The sequence below is a fragment of the Panthera leo genome, chromosome C2 (genome assembly GCF_018350215.1).
Source record: "Panthera leo isolate Ple1 chromosome C2, P.leo_Ple1_pat1.1, whole genome shotgun sequence".
NCBI classification, from domain to species: Eukaryota; Metazoa; Chordata; class Mammalia; order Carnivora; family Felidae; genus Panthera; species Panthera leo.
Genome location: NC_056687.1, coordinates 2309978 through 2329538, shown reverse-complemented (window position 1 = coordinate 2329538; position 19561 = coordinate 2309978). Strand labels below are relative to the sequence as shown.

General features: G+C 61.5%; 1 protein-coding gene across 2 annotated transcripts; it reads left to right on the top strand.

Annotated features, from left to right (window-relative positions):
* Positions 1 to 1797: 1797 nt before the first annotated feature.
* PWP2 (PWP2 small subunit processome component) lies at positions 1798 to 17946 on the top strand. Of its 2 annotated transcripts, none has more exons than XM_042903269.1 (21): positions 1798 to 1996; positions 3491 to 3603; positions 4640 to 4734; positions 4939 to 5038; positions 5887 to 6030; positions 6869 to 7004; positions 7265 to 7482; positions 7744 to 7887; positions 8067 to 8137; positions 8559 to 8695; positions 9148 to 9296; positions 9449 to 9596; positions 9820 to 9970; positions 10776 to 10956; positions 11922 to 12069; positions 12494 to 12602; positions 14366 to 14431; positions 15162 to 15380; positions 15507 to 15657; positions 15863 to 15937; positions 17385 to 17946. In XM_042903269.1, the coding sequence occupies exons 1-21, from the start codon at positions 1979 to 1981 to the stop codon at positions 17557 to 17559; spliced, it is 2748 nt and encodes a 915-aa protein (XP_042759203.1). In that variant the 5' UTR covers positions 1798 to 1978; the 3' UTR covers positions 17560 to 17946. The 2 variants fall into 2 exon arrangements, with proteins under 2 accessions (XP_042759203.1, XP_042759204.1); XM_042903270.1 differs by lacking the exon at positions 1798 to 1996 and adding an exon at positions 2084 to 2322.
* Positions 17947 to 19561: the final 1615 nt, after the last annotated feature.

The window sequence follows — 19561 nt, the reverse complement described above, 5'->3', positions numbered from 1 at the left end:
AACAGCTGTTAAATAATTGTGAAGCCAGATATGGAATGTGCAGCTAAAAAGCAGAATGTGCAGCTGTTTTACAAATATCTGTGGAACATGTAAATACTAGCAAGTGGAAAAGGAAATAAGTTATAATTTTGGTGAATTTCATGGGGTTTCCTATGATTGGAAAAGTTATAACTTCTGATCTAATGTGGAAATTGTATTTAATCTGAAAATGAGTATTACCTACGGTCCATTGTCAGCACAGCCGGTCGTGGGTTGGATTCTTATATAAGGAAGTCTTGGTTGATATCCCATAGTTAGTAGAGAAAATACACACAGGCTACTATCCAGTTTTTCTTTAGTGTTTAAAGGAAGAGTGAGTTATAAAATGAAATGAAAGAAACACTCCAGAAGTGTGCATTAAATGAAAAGGATACTACTTTTTAAAGAACAAACTACACTGATCTAAATGTTTTGCAGTCAACTGTGATCTTTAAAATAAACCCTACGTGATTTTGGAATTCGATTTTTCATGAAAGTGCCCCCTTTCTCTAAATTTATTCATCATATACGTCAGGCCGTAAGACCCAAAAGTATCCTTAATACAATTTGCTGGGATTCTGTGACTGGAAAAGGTGACAAGTTGGTGACTTTGACACTGCAGGTATTAATTACATTTTCATGGTTTACTACGAGAGTCATTTTTCACATTATTCTGTAATATATTGTTAGACTAAAACCATTGTATTAAGACTGTTTAAAATGTAAGCATTATAATTCTGAAAATACAGATTTTAAGAAGAAACTTTGCTGTTTTGAACTTCATTCTTTTGGTGAGGAGCATGAAAGTTGAGTGTGTGAAGTTAAAGAATTTTCTGGTTTTCTCTCCCTAATCCTTCTTCCTGACTCGAAGCATAGATTATTTGCTTTGTGGGGAGCACGAGGGATTTTTTCATAATTCATTACCCTACAGGAACAATAGCCTACAGGAACAAAGACATTTGAGTGTTAAGGGCTTGGGGTTGTGGGTTTTTTTGTTTTTTGTTTTTTGCTTTTTGTTTTTGTAGCTCTGTCTGCCAATGAAATTAATTGCCTTTGTGACGTTTGGTAGCATCGCTGATACGATTCTTTAGTTTACTCAGTCTCCTTGTTTTTGGTCCCCCCATTCATAATGCAGAGCTTAAATAAGCGTGGGGTCAGAGCGCCTCACCCACTCAGGACGTGAACCTTCTGGGCAGCGGCGCAAGCGGGACCCTAGAAGGACAGAGCCCCAGTCCTGCTTGGTACCCGCGGGTGCGCGGCGCGGGGGGCGGGGCCGGCAGTCTCACGCCCCGCCTCGGCGGGCGGTGGGGGCGGGGCCTGCGGACGGACTCTGTCGGGGCGGGGGCGGGGCCCACGGTCTGAGACTCCGCCTCGGGGAGGGGGCCTGGGCGGGGCTCAGCCTTGGGAAGGAGCGAAGGCGGGGCCTGCGGGATAGGACTCTGCCTGGGGGTAGGGGCGTGGTTCGAGGGCTCCGGCTCCGCCTTGTGGAGGAGAGGGAGCGGGCCTGCGGGCTGAGGCTCCGCCTCGGGAAGGAAGCGGGGGCGGGCCTGCGGACCGGGACTCCACCACGGGAAAGGGGCATGGGCGGGGCTCAGCCTCTGGAAGGAGCGGAGGCGGGGCCTGCGGGATAGGACTCCGCCTGGGGTGGGGACGTGGCTGGCGGGCTCCGCCTCGGGGAGGAGCGGGGGCGGGCCTGAGAGCTAGGTCTCCGCCTCGGGGAGGAGTCGGAGGCTGAGACTCCGCCTCGGGGAGGAGTGGGGGCGGGACCCGCGGGCCGGGACGCTGCCTCAGGGAGAAGGGGGCGTGGCCTGTGGGCAGGGCTAAGTCTCGGGCTGCACCGTCCCTCCGGGTCGCCTGGGGGCGCCGTGGTGCGGCGCCGCGGCCACTCCCGGAAGCGCTCTCTTGGGGTTGGCAGTCCTGGAGGCAGAGGCTTCTCGACAGCACACGTGCGGCAGCCGCGATGAAGTTCGCTTACCGGGTGAGCGAGGGCGCGGGACCGGGGCCGCGGCGCTGGGTCCGGGGTGGGGGGCGGTGGGGCCGCACTGTCTCTCAGCCTGTAACCTGCGCGGCCGGCCCCAGGGCCATGGGCGGACATCCCGGACCCGGACGGAGAGGCGGGCCCCGGCCCCCAAGCGGCAGGTGTGGGCGGGAGAGAACGGAGCCCTAGCGGGATGAGCATGGACAGGCCAGCCCTGGACTGAAGGCCTGATTCCCGGCTGCACGCGGGCAGAGGAGCCGCGGAGCCGAGCCCCGGAACGTCGCCTTCATCTTCCTTCGCTGTCAGGGTCACGTGGCTGCCCGATGGTGGGGACACTGGAGGTTTACCCCGTCCACACCTTGTGGGTCCCAATTCTTGAGGGTACTTCTGCCCCCGGCCTCCTGCCTGGTCGCGTGCCTCTCTCCCTGGTTCGTGCCAGGTCCTTAGCGCCTTGGCCTGGCTCTGGCCACAGCGCAGGCCTTCTTCAGCGCCACCCCACACTTGCTGGCGCTTGCCCCTCAGTGCTCTCTTCCCCTGCCACCCAAACCAGGAGGGGCTGGGTGGCGGCTCTCCTCCCGCCCATAGCCAGCTTCTCTCTGGCGGCTGCACTTCACCTGCTCTCTCCATTCCTTGGGGCCACCTTCCTGGTCGGGACAGCATCACCTAACCGCCTCCCTCCTGCTCTCCCTGTTGTTCCTGCTGTGGTGAGCATGGTCTTTAAAAAAAAAAAAAAAAAAAAAAAGGATTTGAATCACAGCCGGCCTCTGCTTAAAATGTTCTCAGCTGGCCAGGCTTCTCCCTCTGAGCTCCCTGAGGTTATGAGGGCCATCACTTCCAGACGCTGGTCCTGCTGGCTCCTTCTCTCTAGGTTCTGGTTCTGGCGGCCCCTCCAGGGCTCCTTCCCCGACCAGTCTCGGAACTACCTCTCTCTTCCAATCGCTGCACATGCTCTATAGTTACTTCTTCAGTGCCCGCCCCCTGGACATAGACTATGAGGGCATCAGGGCACAGAGCCCAGCATCCAGCAGCATGTCCAGGGAACACATGAGTTTGGCGATGAATGAATGAATCAGCTAATAAATTGGAGCCCAGCAGGTTACTTTGTTCAAGAAGCCTTGAGCCCCAGATGCCCTTGGAGTGCCCTTTTCTCCTCCTGAAACGTGGGTCCTGTTCTCTTCTGCACTTGGCAAACGCCTCTGTCCTTGTACGCGTCCCACATACTCCCAGTGCCCCTCCCCCACCTCAGTAGGAGCTTAGGGCCCCTGGAGGTTGGGCTCACTTTGCTTCCCCCCCTCTCGCTCAAGGCTGGGCTGCACAGGTGGCCAGCAAGTGTCCCAGGGGATGCCTGGAGGGACCCCAGGAATGACCAGGGACCTGGGGGGAGCAGGGAGTCTGTGCTGTCTCCTTGACCAGAGAGAGGCCTCGTTTAGCCCTTTCCCAAAATTGAGACTTTTGTACTTTTGTTGTGTTAAGATGGCTTTATTTTCTTTCCAGTTTTCGAATTTGCTGGGGACAGTCTATCGGTGTGGAAACTTAAATTTTACATGCGATGGAAATTCAGTTATTAGTCCTGTGGGAAACAGAGTGACGGTGTTTGACCTTAAAAAGTAAGTGCGTTACCAAGATGTTAACGACAGTGACCGCTATGGCGCGTGGGCAAAAGCTGACCGCGCCTTCCTCTCACTAGTGCCCCCGTTAAGTGCCGCAGCCCGAAAGCCTGTTCCAGGGTATACGGAGTGTCAGCGGGTCAGGAGTGCGCCTGGTCCCTCAGCTGAAGCCCAGTATCTAGGTTGTTGACCTCACCTCCAGGGCAGAGCTCCCGCTGCTGGGCTGCGTTGTCGCCGGCTCACTGCGGCTCAGTTCTGCCTGCTGGGTGTGCTGTCCTCCCGGACGAGCATGTGGCTCTGTCCTTCCTTCTCAAGGGGAAGGACTCCTGAGCGGTTGTCACTGCTTCCCACAGTCGTGTGGCCGGGGTGAGACCCTCCTGTCGCCCGGGTTTCTGTCCTGCTCTGCAGGCCTCAGCCTGTCTGTACGGTGGGACGATGGTCCACGTCTTTGCCGAGGGGGACTTCTGAAGCTCCTGAGAGCAGTGCTGGTGGGGGAACTCAGGGCCAAGTGCAGGCGTGACCGTCACGGCTGCCGTTGCGTTTAAATGACATCTGCTGGGGCTGGCTGGAGCAAGGAGCACGTGCTCGTTGGAGGAAAACTAGAAAGTAGGACAGTAGGGAACCAAGTTAGACTCTGAGCAGCGGTTACCCGTCTTTAACGTGATTTTTCCGTTTTTGCACACTCTCCCAGCTCTGTAAGAACAGTTCTGCCTACGTGTGCCGACCTTGTGGTTAATCCTTTCTGTTAACGTGTAGCTTGTTTCCAGTTTTCCGACTTTGTAACGTCTGTAAAATTCTCCCCAGATGTGGTTCTACAAACAAAATTGGCAAACCCAAGCCCAGTTTTAAGGTTTTTAATCTGCTTTACCAGATACTCTCCGAGGACCTGTTTTTCTTTCTGCTTTCCCAACCGGGAGCTCTGGCCCCAGAGCCAGGAAGGGACAGGAAGGGTGGGGAGGGGAAGGGTCTCAGGCCACCCCTGCCCCCCTCGTCTGACAACTGAGACCAAGGACACAGCTCTGGTTTTGTCTCCTAGCAACAAATCCAGCACTTTGCCCTTGGCCACTCGGTACAACGTTAAGTGTGTCGGGCTGTCCCCAGACGGCCGCCTGGCCATCATCGTCGATGAAGGTAAGTGCCCTTGGCCGGGAAACAGCGGCTCAGGTGGTTGGGACACACGAGGCCGTCACCCTGTCCCGCTGGGGGCGTAGGCCTCCGCGGTCCTGCCTGCGGTCCGGGTGGGCTTTGGGATGAGGGTGTTGGGGGGGGGGACGCAGATGCGCCTGGGTGTCCCGTCTGGGGCGACCGCACATCGGCCACTTTCCCTTCCTGCAGGGGGGGACGCGCTGCTGGTCAGCCTGGTCTGCAGGTCCGTGCTCCATCACTTCCACTTTAAGGGCTCCGTGCACAGCGTGTCCTTCTCCCCTGACGGCAGGTGAGGGCTTGGTGTGGCCTCCATGACCCGCACGGCGGGGCTCGGGGGGGCTCTCTCGACGGGAGGTGGCAGCGCAGGAGCCTGTGCTCAGGCCTCATCTTCATGCGCGTCTGGGCTCCCGCAGGGCTGCACAGCCACAGGCCCCGCTCCCCCTACTTGAGGGCTGGGGCTCCCACCCTGAGCGGGAGATTCCGAAGGTCCTTGTCCAGGACCGCCTCCAGAACAGCCACTGTCCTCAGGAGGATCTTGTGGCCTCCAGACAGCAGAGCCACAGAGGGGCCCCTGTCTCTGAATGGCGCTGACCCCCAGCCTCGACGTGCGCAGTGAGAATGTTGTGTGCAGACAGGGCCCTGGCTGGACCCAGCCTTGCTCTGGGTTCAAGGGCCACAGGAGAGGGGGCTGGTTCCCAGCATGCTCACACTCAGGCTGACCCGGATGTGCCCTGGAGGGGGCAGCCCTGGATTTCGGCCGTGAGCCCCCGTTCCACGTCCACACTCAGAAACTGCTTAGAACGGCCTCCAAGGCAGTGGCCACTCCCCAGCGCCCGTCGTGCAGAGCCCTGTTGTCCTTCCGGCTCCCAGGGCGTCTGTCCCAGGCTGGCGGGCGGCCAGAGGTGTGGCAGCATTCAGGGTGCCTGCAGGGTCGGTCTGTCTCTCTGACCGTCCACCTGTCCTTCTTTGGCCTCAGTCCCTGTAGGAGGAGAGGGGGCCTGGGGGCCATGGAGAGGCGGGCCCCTATGTTTTGCCTCTCATAGGAAATCGCCTCGTAGCACGTGCACTGTCCTCAGAGGCTGAGCTGGTCTCGGGACTCCATGGGTCTTATGGATCAATGGCCCTTTTCTGTGGCAGGAAGTTCGTTGTCACAAAAGGCAACATCGCTCAGATGTACCACGCCCCTGGGAGGAAGCGGGAATTCAACGCATTCGTCCTGGACAAAACCTACTTTGGGCCGTACGATGAGACCACGTGCATCGACTGGACGGACGACTCCCGGTGAGGCCTGCGGGCGGGGCCTGAGGGGGACGCCTAGTAGCTGGCCTCTTGTTGGAGGGGCGGGGGGGGGAGCCTGGTGACTCTTGTCGAAGACCAGAGTTTCGGTCTGGAATGGCCTCCGTCCAGCCTCACGAGGTGCTGGAGGCAGGATGGGCTCCTGGTTCTGAGTGGGGCCTGCGCTGCCTGGGGCATCCGCCCCTGGACACGGAGCGCGGGATGGCAGCCTTGCTGGGGATGCTGTATCCGGTGTGTCGCGGCCCGGTCGGTGCCACCAGATGGGCGGAGCAGCTGTGTCCACGGCAGAGTCGGGAGCTGCTCCCAACATGGGGGCCGGCCCCGTCCCCTCACGGCCGCACCCCTAACCGCCCTGAAAGGCACCTCAGCCGCTTGCTCGCTCCCAGCTGCCCTGTACTGTGCGCATGGGGACGGTGGAGGCTGGGGGTCAGTGCCGCTTTGCACACCGGCCACCACCGGGTGAGAGGTGGGGCACAGTCGCGTCTGCGGGAGATGGCCTCGTGCTCCTAGTGCGTGGCTCCTCTATGGACGGGCAGGGGCGGCGCCCTGTAGCCATGCCTTCCCGCCTCTTCCGCGAGGCGATGCCTATTCCCGCGTCTGCCTGTGTTCATGCCCTAAACAGGGCCCCCCGCGCGGCACCCCGTGGGCGTGGTGGTCCATTCTCAGGGCTCCCTTGGGCTGCCCTGTGGGGAGGGCAGTGACCCGTCCACCAAGACGCAGATCGGTGCAGCGCAGGCCCGGCTGGTCTCCCTGGGTCTCTCCCCCGCACTTGTGTGGAGCTCCACCACAAACCCCGAGGACGAGCTGAGTCTCTTTTGTCCAGGTGCTTTGCGGTCGGGAGCAAAGACATGTCCACGTGGGTTTTCGGAGCTGAGCGCTGGGACAACCTCATCTACTATGCGCTGGGAGGACACAAGGACGCGATCGTGGCTTGCTTCTTTGAATCCGGCAGCCTAGATGTACGTTTCACTCGCCCGATGGCGTCCCAGATCTCAGCTACGCGCCAGCTGGCCCCCCACCCCGGCCCCCGTAGACACAGGTGCCCCCCGGGTTACCTGGGGTGTTCAGGAGCCAGCGGCACCTGTTGGCTGCCCGTTGGCCATCGTCTCTGCCAGTGCTCAGGGGCAGGCTGCAGACGGATGTAGCTATGTGGGATTTTGTCCACCACGTGGCTGGCGCGGGCTGACCCGTACCCACTCCCACACGCTTCCTTTTCCAGCTGTACACGATCAGCCAGGACGGGGCCCTGTGTGTGTGGCAGTGTGACACCTCCCCCGAAGGCCTGAGGCCGAAAGCCCCCACGGGCTGGAAGGCAGATCTGCTGCAGGGGGAAGAGGAGGAGGAGGAGGAGCGGGAGGAGGAGACCACAGTCCGGGGGAAATCCGCACCGGCCCCGGAGGAGCAGCAGGGAAAAGTGAAATACTCTCGGCTGGCCAAGTAGGTGTCCTCACAGAGGCTGGCGGGGGCCTCGCGCCCTCCAAGGCTGAGATGTGACAAGGAGGCACAGAGGGCCTGGGAACCAGCCGGGAGGCCGCCTGGTGTCCCAGGTGCAGGGTCAGGGAGGGGAGAGCCTCGGGCAGAGGGAAGGAGGCCCGTGTCCTGCATGGAGCCGGGGCACCTGGCCTGGGGCACAGGCATGAGATGGGCCTGGCGCCCCGGCTCTCCATCCACGGCTCTTCTGACCCCCCGTCCATTTAGGTACTTTTTCAATAAGGAGGGAGATTTCAACAACCTGACTGCTGCGGCCTTTCACAAAAAGACCCACCTCTTGGTCACCGGCTTTGCTTCTGGAATCTTCCACCTTCACGAGCTCCCCGAGTTCAACCTCATCCACTCCCTGAGGTGAGGGCCGGGGGGAATGGCAGGTTGCACGTGTGCTCGCCGGCCCCACCGGACGACGGCAGGGAGTGAGTGCAGGGCCGTGCGGGGTGAGGCTGTGGGACGGCCAGGCGAGCGGTGGGCAGAGTGGGCTCGTGGTGCCGCCTGCCCGCCCGTTTCAGATGCCCCGCCTTCCCGCCCAGCGTCTCCGATCAGAGGGTCGCCTCCATCGCTGTCAACGGCTCCGGAGACTGGATCGCCTTTGGCTGCGCAGGTTCGTCTTTGTGCGGGGTCCGGCCAGAACAAGAACGGAGCTCCTGTCCCAGGACGACCGCCTGCGGCCCCCTCGCCTCCGGGGCCCAGTGCCAGCGAGCACGGCTGGTCGGCCAGCGGCCCTCGTCAGGAGCAGTGGTGCAAGTCCACCAGCGACGCCTCGCTTGCTGAGCCCCTGTCTCCATCAGCCAGGCCCATGGCCGTGGGCCTCGGGTGGGCTGCGTTAGGTGACGGGGCCGCCGCGAGGCAGTGACACGGGGTGGCAGCGTCCCTGCCGGGTTCCTTCACTCAGGTGGAGGGTGACAGAGGCACTGGCCTCGGTGGGTCGGGCGGTCCGGTGCCGGCACAAGGCAGGACCCGATGGGGCGCGGGGCACAGTATGGTGGGCAGGTCCCCAGCCCCTCCCCACGTGTGCTCCGTAGGCCTGGGCCAGCTGCTGGTGTGGGAGTGGCAGAGTGAGTCCTACGTGCTCAAGCAGCAGGGCCATTTCAACAGCATGGTGTCTCTGGCCTACTCCCCCGACGGGCAGTACATCGTCACCGGCGGGGATGACGGCAAGGTGGGGCTGGTCAGGTGGCCAGGGCCGTGGCCTGGGGCGGGAAGGACGTGGGGCCTTGTCTGCTGGCTGGGGCACCGGGGGCTGGCCCAGCCGGGGAGACCCAGGCTCCAGCTCCGGGGTTCAGCCCGGAACTCACGGGCTCGCCCCGCTTCATCTGGGCTCGTGGGGAGGGGTTCACAAATGACCCGGGGCCGGCTGCCTGTTTCTCTGTCTCTGGCTCGGATTCCCGCACACGTGCACCCGCTTGTCCGTGGTGGCAGCCGTGGCATGTGGGTGCGTGTACGCCCCAGGGTGACACAGGCCCCACAGACCTCTACCCTCCCTCACGTGGAGGCGGCAGAGAGGCAAGGGGCAGATGGCGTCTCTAGGCTCGGCGGGCACACGGTGGAGTGTGCACATGTGTGCGTGTGTGTGGTCCTGAGCTGGTGCCAGCCTCCCTCTCCGCGCTGCAGGTCAAGGTGTGGAACACCCTCAGTGGCTTCTGCTTTGTCACTTTTACGGAGCACTCGAGTGGGGTCACCGGCGTGACCTTCACTGCCACTGGCTATGTCATCGTGACCTCTTCCATGGATGGGACCGTGCGTGCCTTTGACCTTCACAGGTGACCTTTCTAACAGTCTTTCTCTGGGGCGGGCCGTGATCGCGAGGCAAGGGTCGCGGGCGTATAGACGAGGGTTCGGGGAGGGCCCAGGAACCTGAGCGGGGGTGTCCGGGACTCTGAGCGTTGCCAGCTGGACTCGTGTCTCGGGGCAGGTACCGGAACTTCCGCACCTTCACGTCTCCACGGCCCACCCAGTTCTCCTGCGTGGCCGTGGACTGCAGCGGGGAGGTCGTTTCGGCCGGGGCGCAGGACTCCTTCGAGGTCTTCATCTGGTCCATGCAGACGGGCAGGCTCCTGGACGTAAGAGCCGCACGGCTGGGGGCCGGGGTCGGGGGCACAGCCACACGCAGGAGGGGCGCCTCTGCAGACCCGCAGGGAGCAAGCAGCTCCGGCTTCCGGCCGGGGCTCCTCCCTTCCTGCGGGGATACAGCCAGCCCGTCCTGCATCCTCGGGGCAGCGGGACCTCGTGCGCAGCACCCTCGGGGCGGGTGGCCTCTTCATACCTCCTCTTCGGCCGCCACAGGTTCTGTCCGGCCACGAGGGCCCCATCAGCAGTCTGTGCTTTAGCCCGGTGAAGTCCATCCTGGCCAGCGCCTCCTGGGACAGGACGGTGCGCCTGTGGGACATGGCAGACAGCTGGAGGACCACGGAGACGCTGGGCCTGACCTCGGATGGTGGGTGCACGGGCCAGGGGAGGGGGGCTGGCGGGCGGGAGTTCTGACACAGCGAGGAAGGCTGCGTTAGACGGGGCGCTGCCCGTCCATCTTGGTTGTGGGTTCAGATGTAACTCCAAGACCCCTCGCCGCCCCGGGCGTGGTGTCCCTCGGTGTCGGGGGCCTCGCGCGCTGGCTTGCTCAACTGCCGGCCCTGAGAAGCAGCCAGCGCTGTCGGGCGGAGCCTCGGGGAGGACTCCGGGGTGACGGTAGGCTGGGAGGCCCTGCCACCCGGACTCCGGCCGTCTGCGCGTGCAGGCGAAGCTTTCCTGCCCCGCACACGTGACGTTCGCGTCGTGGGCCCCTGGGACTCGCGGCCTGTGCGGTGTCTCTGCTTCCCGCCACCCCGCTCGGCTCTGGTTCGTGCTCTTCGCGGCCGGCCGGCGGCCTGTGTCTGCAGGGCCTCCAGGTCGTCTGTGTCCAGTCCGTCCCGCGGTTCTGTCAGAATCACCTGTGTCCTGCTCTCCGTGTGCCGCACCCCTGCCGGGCCTGGCCCCTCGCCCCCGGCCCCTCCCAGCAGGCTGGCCTCCTGCCTGTCTCGTGACCCCACCCGGACCCTCTCGCCCCCTGAGGCAGTTGGAGCCCTGCCCTCGCTAGCGCAGGCCCCGGGGCCTCCCTCGCAGGGTGGGGCTTGTCTGGGGGAGCTTCCGTGTGCCTCCACTGGTGCTCGCCTGGCTCTCCTGCACTGACACCGGCTGAGGACGGAGGGTGTGGCCTCCTGCCGGCTGGGCTCCTTCTCTGGCCCTGATCACGCGTCTCTTTTCAGCCCTGGCTGTGACCTTCCGTCCCGACGGGGCAGAGTTGGCTGTCGCCACGCTGAACTCACAGATCACCTTCTGGGACCCCGAGAACGCCGTGCAGACGGGCTCCATCGAGGGCAGGCACGACCTCAAGACGGGCAGGAAGGAGCTGGACAAGGTCACCGCCAAGCACTCGGCCAAGGGGAAGTGAGTGCCTCAGTGAGCGGGTGCAGAGCCCGGGTTGGGTTTGCGGTTGGCGGGTGTCCGTGTCTCTCCCCCCCTTGGCCTTGTGGACCGTCGGGGACTGGTGTTTGCACATCTGCCTCTGCTCCTTTTGGGTGTGGCTCTTGGGCTGGGGTCACCAGGTAACCCAGGTTCACTTTTTCGAGGAACTGCTGGAGTGTTTTGCAAAGTGACGGCACCATCTGATATCCCCGCCGGCAGCAGGAAGGGTCCCGGTTTCCCCACGTCCCTGTCCCTGTCCCTGCCCATTACTGCCAGTTTTTTCTAAATCGCAGCCGCGTGGGACGGGGCGTGAGGTGATGTTTCGATGTGGCGCTGACTTATCTTTTTCTTAAGGACCGATGCTGTCAAACACGTTTTCGCAGGCCGAGTGGCCGTCTGGACGTCGTGTCTGGAGAAGCGTCTGTCCAGGGCATTTGCTTGTTTTAATTGTGTGTTTCTCGAGTGGTGTATGTATTCGAGACGGGAGCTCCCCGACAGACCTGTCCCTTGGAAATCTCTTTTCTGCTCTGTGGGTTCTCTTCGCTTTCTCTGGTGTGTTTTCAAGCGTGAACGTGTTTATTTTCTCTTCTGTCGGTCGTGCCCTTTGGTGTGTGGGACAGTCGTCTCCCGTGGCCAGGCCTGTAGGCACCTGGTTTCCGGGGATGCAGGGCCGAGGAGGCCCCCCTGCCCGTGGTTGCCTTGCGGGTGACAGGCACGGTGGCCTCCTTTTCCTTCTGACTTCAGCAAGGAAACATCGTGACTGGAGCCATGGGGTCCTTTCGTGAAAGGGCCATGTCCGTTGAGAGGTCCCTTCTTGGGGGGCCTGCTGCCTCGGAGCCTTGTGAGCCCCAGGCCAGAGCCCCGCGGACGATGCCTGCTGGGCTTTGAGGGAGCGCCACACGCTAGGGGTCCCTGGGGGTGAGCGTGTGTGTGTCCCCTCTGCTCAGGGCCTTCACTACTCTGTGCTACTCTGCGGACGGCCAGAGCGTCCTGGCGGGAGGGATGTCCAAGTTCGTGTGCATCTATCACGTCAAGGAGCAGATCCTCAGGAAGAAGTTCGAGATCTCCCGCAACCTCTCCCTGGACGCCATGGAGGTGAGCGGGTGCCCGGGTCTGGGCTGCCCTCCCCACGTCCTGGCGCCACGGGGACCGGGAGAAGGCTCTAGGCATGTGTGTGCCTGCCTGGGTCCCCGCCCCCTCCCGAGGGATTCTGGGCGCAGGTGTCCCCGTTTCCCTGAGGACAGCAGGCTGAGGGGGTAGACGCCCCACATGTGCCGGCCTTGTGGAGGCTGACGGGAGCCCTCGGTGCAGCGCATTAGGGAATCTGACCGCCGTGGTGGTGGCAGCGGGGCCCTTGCACGTCCGCAGCAGCTCTGAGGGCGGGTTCTGCTGCGCAGCGGGTAGGGACGCGTGTCCCACGTGCATCCCACACGGGGCTGGGTCTCCGTCAGTATTTGTGGCATGTGAGGAAGGCAGGGGACAGGGGACAAGTTAGACATCTGGAGCTTTGCCCTTCTAGGAATTTCTGAACCGGAGGAAAATGACAGAGTTTGGCAACCTGGCGCTAATCGATCAGGACGCCGGGGCAGAGGACGGAGTCGCGATCCCATTGCCGGGTGTGAAGAAAGGTGAGCGGAGGACCCCTCGTGTCTCCAGAGGCCCCGGCCACAGCAGCCTGCGCTGCCCACCTCCTTTACCCGCGTGACAGCAGCCTGGCTCAGCGGCTGGCACCCGGCCCTGTGCCTCGCGCTCACCCACACGTGGGCCACAGGGAGGGCTCCGGGGTCAGGGAGCTGGCGGTCCAGGAGGCCCACAGGGTGCGTGCCCCTCACGGGGACGGGGCAGGAGAGCCGGGGGCCTGGTAGACCGTCAGGAGGGGACACCGCCAGCTAGAGAGCCCCTGTGCCAGCCCTGGGCAAGCAGCTGCTGCGCAGCTCCCCGCCCCCCGCCCCCCCTTCCCCGTGCTGGCCTGGGTCGGCTCATTCCAGCCCTGGCTCGTGCCCCACCACGTGCCTGCGGGCCCACACTGCACGCTGGGGAGTGGGGGCTCCTCAGCGACTGGCTGGGTGACGGACCCAGGACCACACGATCGCCGTGGGCCCTGGAGCGGCCCTGCCTCCACCGAGCCCCTTCTCGGGAACCTCTTAACAAGAGTGGGGTCTGTAAGCCCTCAGGATGGGCAAGGGTGCTTCTCAGCCTGTGTGGAGACCTTTTTTTTTTCTTTTTAAGTTTCTTAATGTTTATTTCTGAGACAGAGAAAGACAGAACATGAGTGTGGGAGGGGCAGAGAGAGAGGGAGACACAGGATCCGAAGCGGGCTCCAGGCTCCGAGCCATCAGCACAGAGCCTGACGCGGGGCTCGAACCCACAAACCGTGAGATCACGACCTGAGCCGAAGTCGGTCGCTCAACCGACTGAGCCACCTGGGCGCCCCGTGTCTGGAGACCTTTGATTGTCACAACTCGAGCAGAACAGGCACTGTTGGTGGTGAGTGTGGGGGACTGAGGGGTCCGCTGGACCCATGAGAACCCAGCCCCGTGTGTTGGTCCCCCTGAGGTCAAGAGCCCCCAGAGAGAATTTGTGGGGAGATACACACGAAGTGTTGCTGAGCTGGCTTCCGGGTGGCTGGGGGCCAGGCAGAGAGGAGCCTTTTCTCAGGTGATGTACGTGTCGTTGAGCTTGGAACATAGCACCCCTCACACCGCAGATTTGAAAACAAATTTCAGGAGCGCCTTGGGGGTGCTCAGTTGGCTGAGCCTCCTACTCTTGAATTCGGCTCCGGTCACGATCTCGTGGTTCATGGGTTCGAGCCCTGCGTCAGGCTCTGTGCTGACAGTGTGGAGCCTGCCTAGGAGGCTCTCTCTCCCTCTCTCCCTGCCCCTCCCCCGCTCCTGCTCTTTCTCTTTGTCCTAATAAATAAACTTTAAAAAGTTAAACTAAAATAGGTTTCCAGAGGAGATGCACAGGGCGATGACCAGCGAGGACGAGCCCCTACAGGTGCATAGGGTGGTGACCAGTGAGGACGAGCCCCCACCCCACAGAGCTGCCCTGTGAGGTCGTGCGTCTTGTGCACTGCACAGAGTGCTTGGCAGAGTGGCCGGTGGGGACTGGAGCCACCCTGCCCTCAGCCTTTGGGTTGTGCCAAGGCCTTTTCGCAGAATAGGGCAGGTGTCTGTCGGCCAGGCTGAACGCCCACAGGAGCGTGTGCTCCAGGGGCCCGTCCGCGGAGGCCAGCGGCGCCTGTGAAACAGCATCTGGGGCCCTGGCACAGGACTCCCCGCGGGGCCCAGGGGCCAGAGCCGCCGCTCCCGCTGGGCCTGGAGCAGCAGGGCAGCCCTCCTTTCGCGGCGGGAGAGGGCTGCCCTGTAACCGCAAGGGCCCTGTGTTCCAGGTGACATGAGCTCTCGGCACTTGAAGCCTGAAATCCGGGTGACTTCGCTTCGCTTCTCTCCCACGGGTGAGCCCCGGCCAGTGGGTCGTGGGTGGCGGGAAGCGTGGGGGTTGGTCCCGATGGGCTTCCGGGCCCACGGTGCACGTGGTGGGCCTGGCACCTCTGTGGCAGTGACGAGGTTGGTCACAGCTTCTGGCTGGCTCTGGGCCTCGCTGTCCTCCACGGGTGACGTGTGGTCTTTGTTCGCTCCCGACACGCTGGGCTTTGAGGCGGAGGCAGGCGGCTGCGCCGAGCGTCCTTACGTGTGCCAGTCTGTGGCGCGGCAGGGGAGGGTCTGTGCCCGCAGGGTCTGGGACCGTTAGGTAAATGCGGTCCCGCAGGGCGGACAGGAGGGGGGCTTGCAGTGGGCTCGTCCGGGGGGTGACGGCCGACACTCCCCGGCATCGACGGGGAGGCGGAGGCAGCAGGGCACAGAACGGCACGTGGCCGAGTACGGCCGTGCGAGTCGGGGTGCAGACCGTGGCCCAGTCTCGCCGGCTCCACAGTGGGGACGCCACGTTGCCGCAGAGCCGGAAGCCCACAGGCTCACGGAGGACTTGACCGGGCCTGGTGCTCGCGGGACGCGAGCGGACGCACACGGGCTCTGCCCTGAAGCGGCTGGTGGCTGGGGTGGGAGCGGGGGGCGGGCGTCCCCGTGCCCCTTTCTTGCTGATACTCTTGGGACCGCGGGGACTTGCTCGGTGCCTTTTAAGTAAAAGCGGGTGTTCAGGAAACCCCCCGACTGCCTAATTCCCAGGGCGCTGCTGGGCGGCCACCACCACCGAGGGGCTCCTCGTCTACTCCCTGGACGCCCAGATGCTGTTTGACCCTTTTGAGCTGGACACCGACGTCACCCCCGCACGCATCCGGGCGGCCGTGCGCCAGCAGGACTTGACCAGGGCCATCCTCATGGCCTTCCGGCTCAACGAGCGGACGCTGCTACAGGAGGTCCTGGAGTCGGTGCCCTGGGACGAGGGTGAGCGCCGGACGGGCCCGGCAGCTTCTCGGCCCCTGCACGCGCGGGGTGGGGTCTAGGCCGCGCTCGCCTTCTCTCCCGAGGGAGAGTTCTTGGCGGAGTGAGCACAGTTTCCTCCCCCCGCAGTCGAGGTGGTCAGCTCCTCGCTTCCTGAGCTGTACGTGGAGAAGGTGCTGGAGTTCTTGGCTTCCTCCTTCGAAGTGTCTCGCCACCTGGAATTCTACCTCATATGGACTCAGAAATTGCTCCTCGTGCACGGGCAGAAGCTGAAGTCTAGGTGAGGGGTGCGTCAGCTGTGACGCCCGTCTCCCGTCGCTCAGCTGCGCTTTGCTGCAGGTCAAAGGGGGAGCTTTGCGCGCGCGCGCGCACACACGCACGTGCGCGCACACACACACACACACACACACACACACACACACACACGAGAGGGCACAGCTAGCGCCTCGGCGAGTGCTGTGCGCTGAGACGAGTCTCCTTTCCAGAGCAGGGAAGGTGCTGCCGGCCGTTCAGTTCCTTCAGAAGAGCATCCAGCGGCACTTGGACAGTGTCTCCAAACTGTACGTGTGGCTGGTGGGGTCAGTGGGTGGGGCGGGGTGGCCCGTCGCCGGCTGGTTCCACGCTGGGGGCTGCCCCCCGAGTCGTCTGTTTTGGGGACAAAACACTGGGAGGTGTTCCCTCCCTCCCTGGTCAACTACTGAGCGCACGGGCCGCCCCCCGGTGGGACTCAGGGCTGGCGGGCTGCGGGTGTGGCCGGGAGTTTCGAGCGATCCCCCAACGAAACGAGTTCTCTGTCCTGTCGCCGGACGGTTCGTTCGTGGTTCGTGCACCTTCTGCCCCCTGCCCTGAGGCTCAGCAGAGTCACAGCGGCCGTGATCACCACCGCTTGGCCTTTCCTGGGCCCGTTGACTGGGCACGTAGGGGGTCTGCGGTCTTCAGGGTCAGCGTTGAGGTGTCCCAGCCCTGTTTCCGGAGCGTGTTCTCTGCCCTTGCTGGTGACTGCCCGGTGTCTAGAGGCAGGGCCTGTGTCTGTCCTTGACTGCCTCCTCAGTGTTCAGCCCACAACAAGCCCTTCCTTCTAGTGTCCTGGCCGCCCGCTGGAACACGCCAGGGGGCGAAAGGGGTCTGTGTTAAATTCTGCCGCATGCTCAGAAGAGCCTTCTGTCTGTTGAGGCTTCCGTGACTCGACAGAGCTCAGTCCCAGAGACCGAGTGCCTCTCGTTAGACGGATTCTTCTGTCACGTTCACGTAGATGTGTGATAAATGCTTCATTCTTTGGACGTCCATGCTGCTGACGTGTAGGGTGCCGTTGGCTTTTGTGTATTGATTGGGGAGGCAACACTTAGGTTACGTTGCCAAACCTAGTTTGTGGGGGGGGGGGGGGGGTCAGTTTGTTTTTAAAGTTCATTTATTTTGAGAGAGTGAGCGAGCACATGCACACGTAAGCAGAGGGAGGAGGAGAGAGCGTCCCGAGCAGGCTCTGGAAACAGGGCTCGATCCCACGACCTATGACCTGAGCCGAGATCAAGAGCCTAACTGAGCCACCAGGGCACTCCACCTCAATAGTCCCTTACCTTTTACTCCTTCTCACCGGGTGGCTTCCTACATGGAGACAAGGGTGTGATTTTTTCCCTTTATTTTGTTAATGTGGGGACTGACCTGATTGGGAGCGTCCTTCTCTGCTCTCTAAAAGGCCTTCAAGCTCTGCACCCACCCTTCCTCCGTGTCTGGTGGGGCTGGGGAAGCTATCGGGATGGGGTCCAGGCAAGGGCAGGGGCGGTGAGGGCGGACCAGAAGAGGTGGGTCTTACAGCTGGGTCCTTGAAGCCACTCCTGCAGGGCTGGGTGGGTCAGAAACCGAGTTAGGAGGGGCAGGGAGGGGGCTCCTGTAGTCCCTGGCTGGTTTTTCTCAGGGTCACAGGGAAGGCGGGTGCCGGGTGAGCCAGAGTCTTGATAGAAGAGAAAATCTGCTGCTCTTACTGACGTGACTCCTGTGCGCTTTTCACAGCTGTGACTGGAACCGCTATAACATCCAGTACGCTCTGGCAGTTTCCAAGCAGCGGGGCATAAAGCGCCCCTCAGAGCCGCTGGGAAGCGAGGAGGAAGCGGATGCGTCTGACGACGATGACACTCTGCACCCGCTCGGGGAAGGACAGGAAGACGGGGACAGACAGCTGGTGTAGAGCCGGCCGCGTTCGCCACCCCACATCCCACGTGTTTTGGTTAAGACTCCCGGAGAGATGGAAGCACGCGGCCTGGGCCCGGAAGCGAGTGGGAGGGCCGTCTGAGGGCTGCGGAGGTCCCCACGCCGGGACTCCTGTTCCCACGAGAACCAGACGTGCCAGCAGCGGCAGCGAGAGCGCAGGCTCGTCACACAGGCCCGGGGCCCGCGGTGTAACCGCGAACGTTGCTCATCTCCTGTTGAAAACGCCTTTTACAGAAGCAAAAGGGTTCATTTGTATAGACTCAAATTTTGTAGGACTATTATTTATATTTTTAATACACTCTTGACGACATATTTAGAGATAAAAAAGATGAGGTTTTGTACGTAAAAGTGGATTAAATCTGAACTCTGAATTGAGAATGTTTATAACATATCCTGGGTCGTGCAGGGGGATAGGGTCCCCTGTCTGTTGGCCTCCTTGTGCAGGGGGCGTGGAGGAGCAGGGCAGTGGGATCACCCTCGCGGCCCCCAGCCTGGGCCGCCTGCCCCGGGGGTCTGTGCACTGACCTTGGAGGGACGCTAGCAGCCCCAGAGCTGAGACCGGACAGCTCCCTTGGGGAGCTCATGCAGGCGCAGGGGGTGACACGAGATGCTCTTCCGTGGAAGGCCCCTGAAAGCCTCACCGAGCAGGGCACAGAACCAGCTTCTCCCCAGCTGGGGGCCTGTCCCAAGGGCTCAGTAGTGAGGGCCACCAGGGTCAGGAAACTGGGCCGACCTGGGTGCAGCTCTTCCCTGAGGCTGCTTGGAGGCCTACAGGGTCGGGTGCGGGTGGGGCAAGCGCCTGGGGGCCCTGTAACCCTTGAGGGCCCATGCGCAGGTGTCACCGGGTGTTTGTGTCCACAATTCTCCCCACGCTCGCGGAGGCTGGAAAACCAGCCAGTCTTTCCAACGCACCTCTGCTTTCTTGCTAAGTTTCACATGTGCACGTTGAAGTTACGAACATTGATAGTGGGAACTGGTTTAGAGTGCAGTTGGGAGGCCAGCAGCGGAGGCTCTCAGCCCCATGGCTACTGGTCCACTGCAGACCCCAACCAGGAGAGACTTTCCTCCTGCCCCGGCAACGGCCCAGCCAATGGGAATCCACTACACTTCCAACTCCCAGTTTACTCCAATGGACTGTTTACAACACGCCCCCCCCCCCCCCCCACCGCCCCAACTTTATAAATGAGACTTCACTGGACCGCCCCGTGGTTTGACTGTAGTTTCAGCTTGGTGGTAGGGCTCCTGTCTCCAACAAACCCATTTTTGCCTGTAAAATAACCGGCGGCGTTATGTTTGACAAAGTGTAGCCGAGCAGACCCTGGAGAGGACAGAGGAGTGGGAGGTGGGGGCCCTGCAGGGCCTGGAGATGTGGCTGGCCTCCTACACGCTCAGCAGGGAGGCGTCTCTCAGCTCCCAGCCCTACTGAGTCAGAATCTGCATTGTAGCCCTCCCTTCCCCAAAATGGAGACACAGTGCATGTTAGCATCATCCCCGTGACTCTGTCGCTCTTATCAGCTCATGTTCTGGAGGTGACACTGAGGGGAGAAATGAACGCACCCACCCGCTGGTCCCCCAGGAGCCGTGTAGAAGCCAGAATCCCCATGGGAGAGTTCCCAGCTGCAGGGAAAGGATTGAGAATGGCTCTCTTGGGACCAGAAGAAATTGGGTCCATCTGTAGAAATGGAGGGGTCACGACTGAAGGTTCAGGAATAAAGACAGTGATTGTTTCAAGCTCATCTTTGGTTCTTTTAGAATATCCTGAATTTATTATTGTAGTTTCCCAGGAAGATCTCTATGCAGAGATTTACCCTACGTCTTAAAAAATGGAAAAATTTAAACATCAATGACAGTGGCAGCTTTGGGTTGAAATGCACAATATGTCTGCAGTCCTCCAGTGGCTTCCAAAAGTGACCACTTAAATTATCTTGGGGGCACCTGGGTGGCTCAGTGGATTAAGTCCAACTTCACCTCAGGTCATG

Excerpts from the sequence above, each read along its gene's own strand:
- PWP2 (XM_042903269.1), top strand. Across the intron at positions 10,957-11,921 it reads AAGCACTCGGCCAAGGGGAA|GGCCTTCACTACTCTGTGCT; the intron begins GTGAGTGCCTCA and ends CCCTCTGCTCAG. Across the intron at positions 15,938-17,384 it reads TTGGACAGTGTCTCCAAACT|CTGTGACTGGAACCGCTATA; the intron begins GTACGTGTGGCT and ends CGCTTTTCACAG.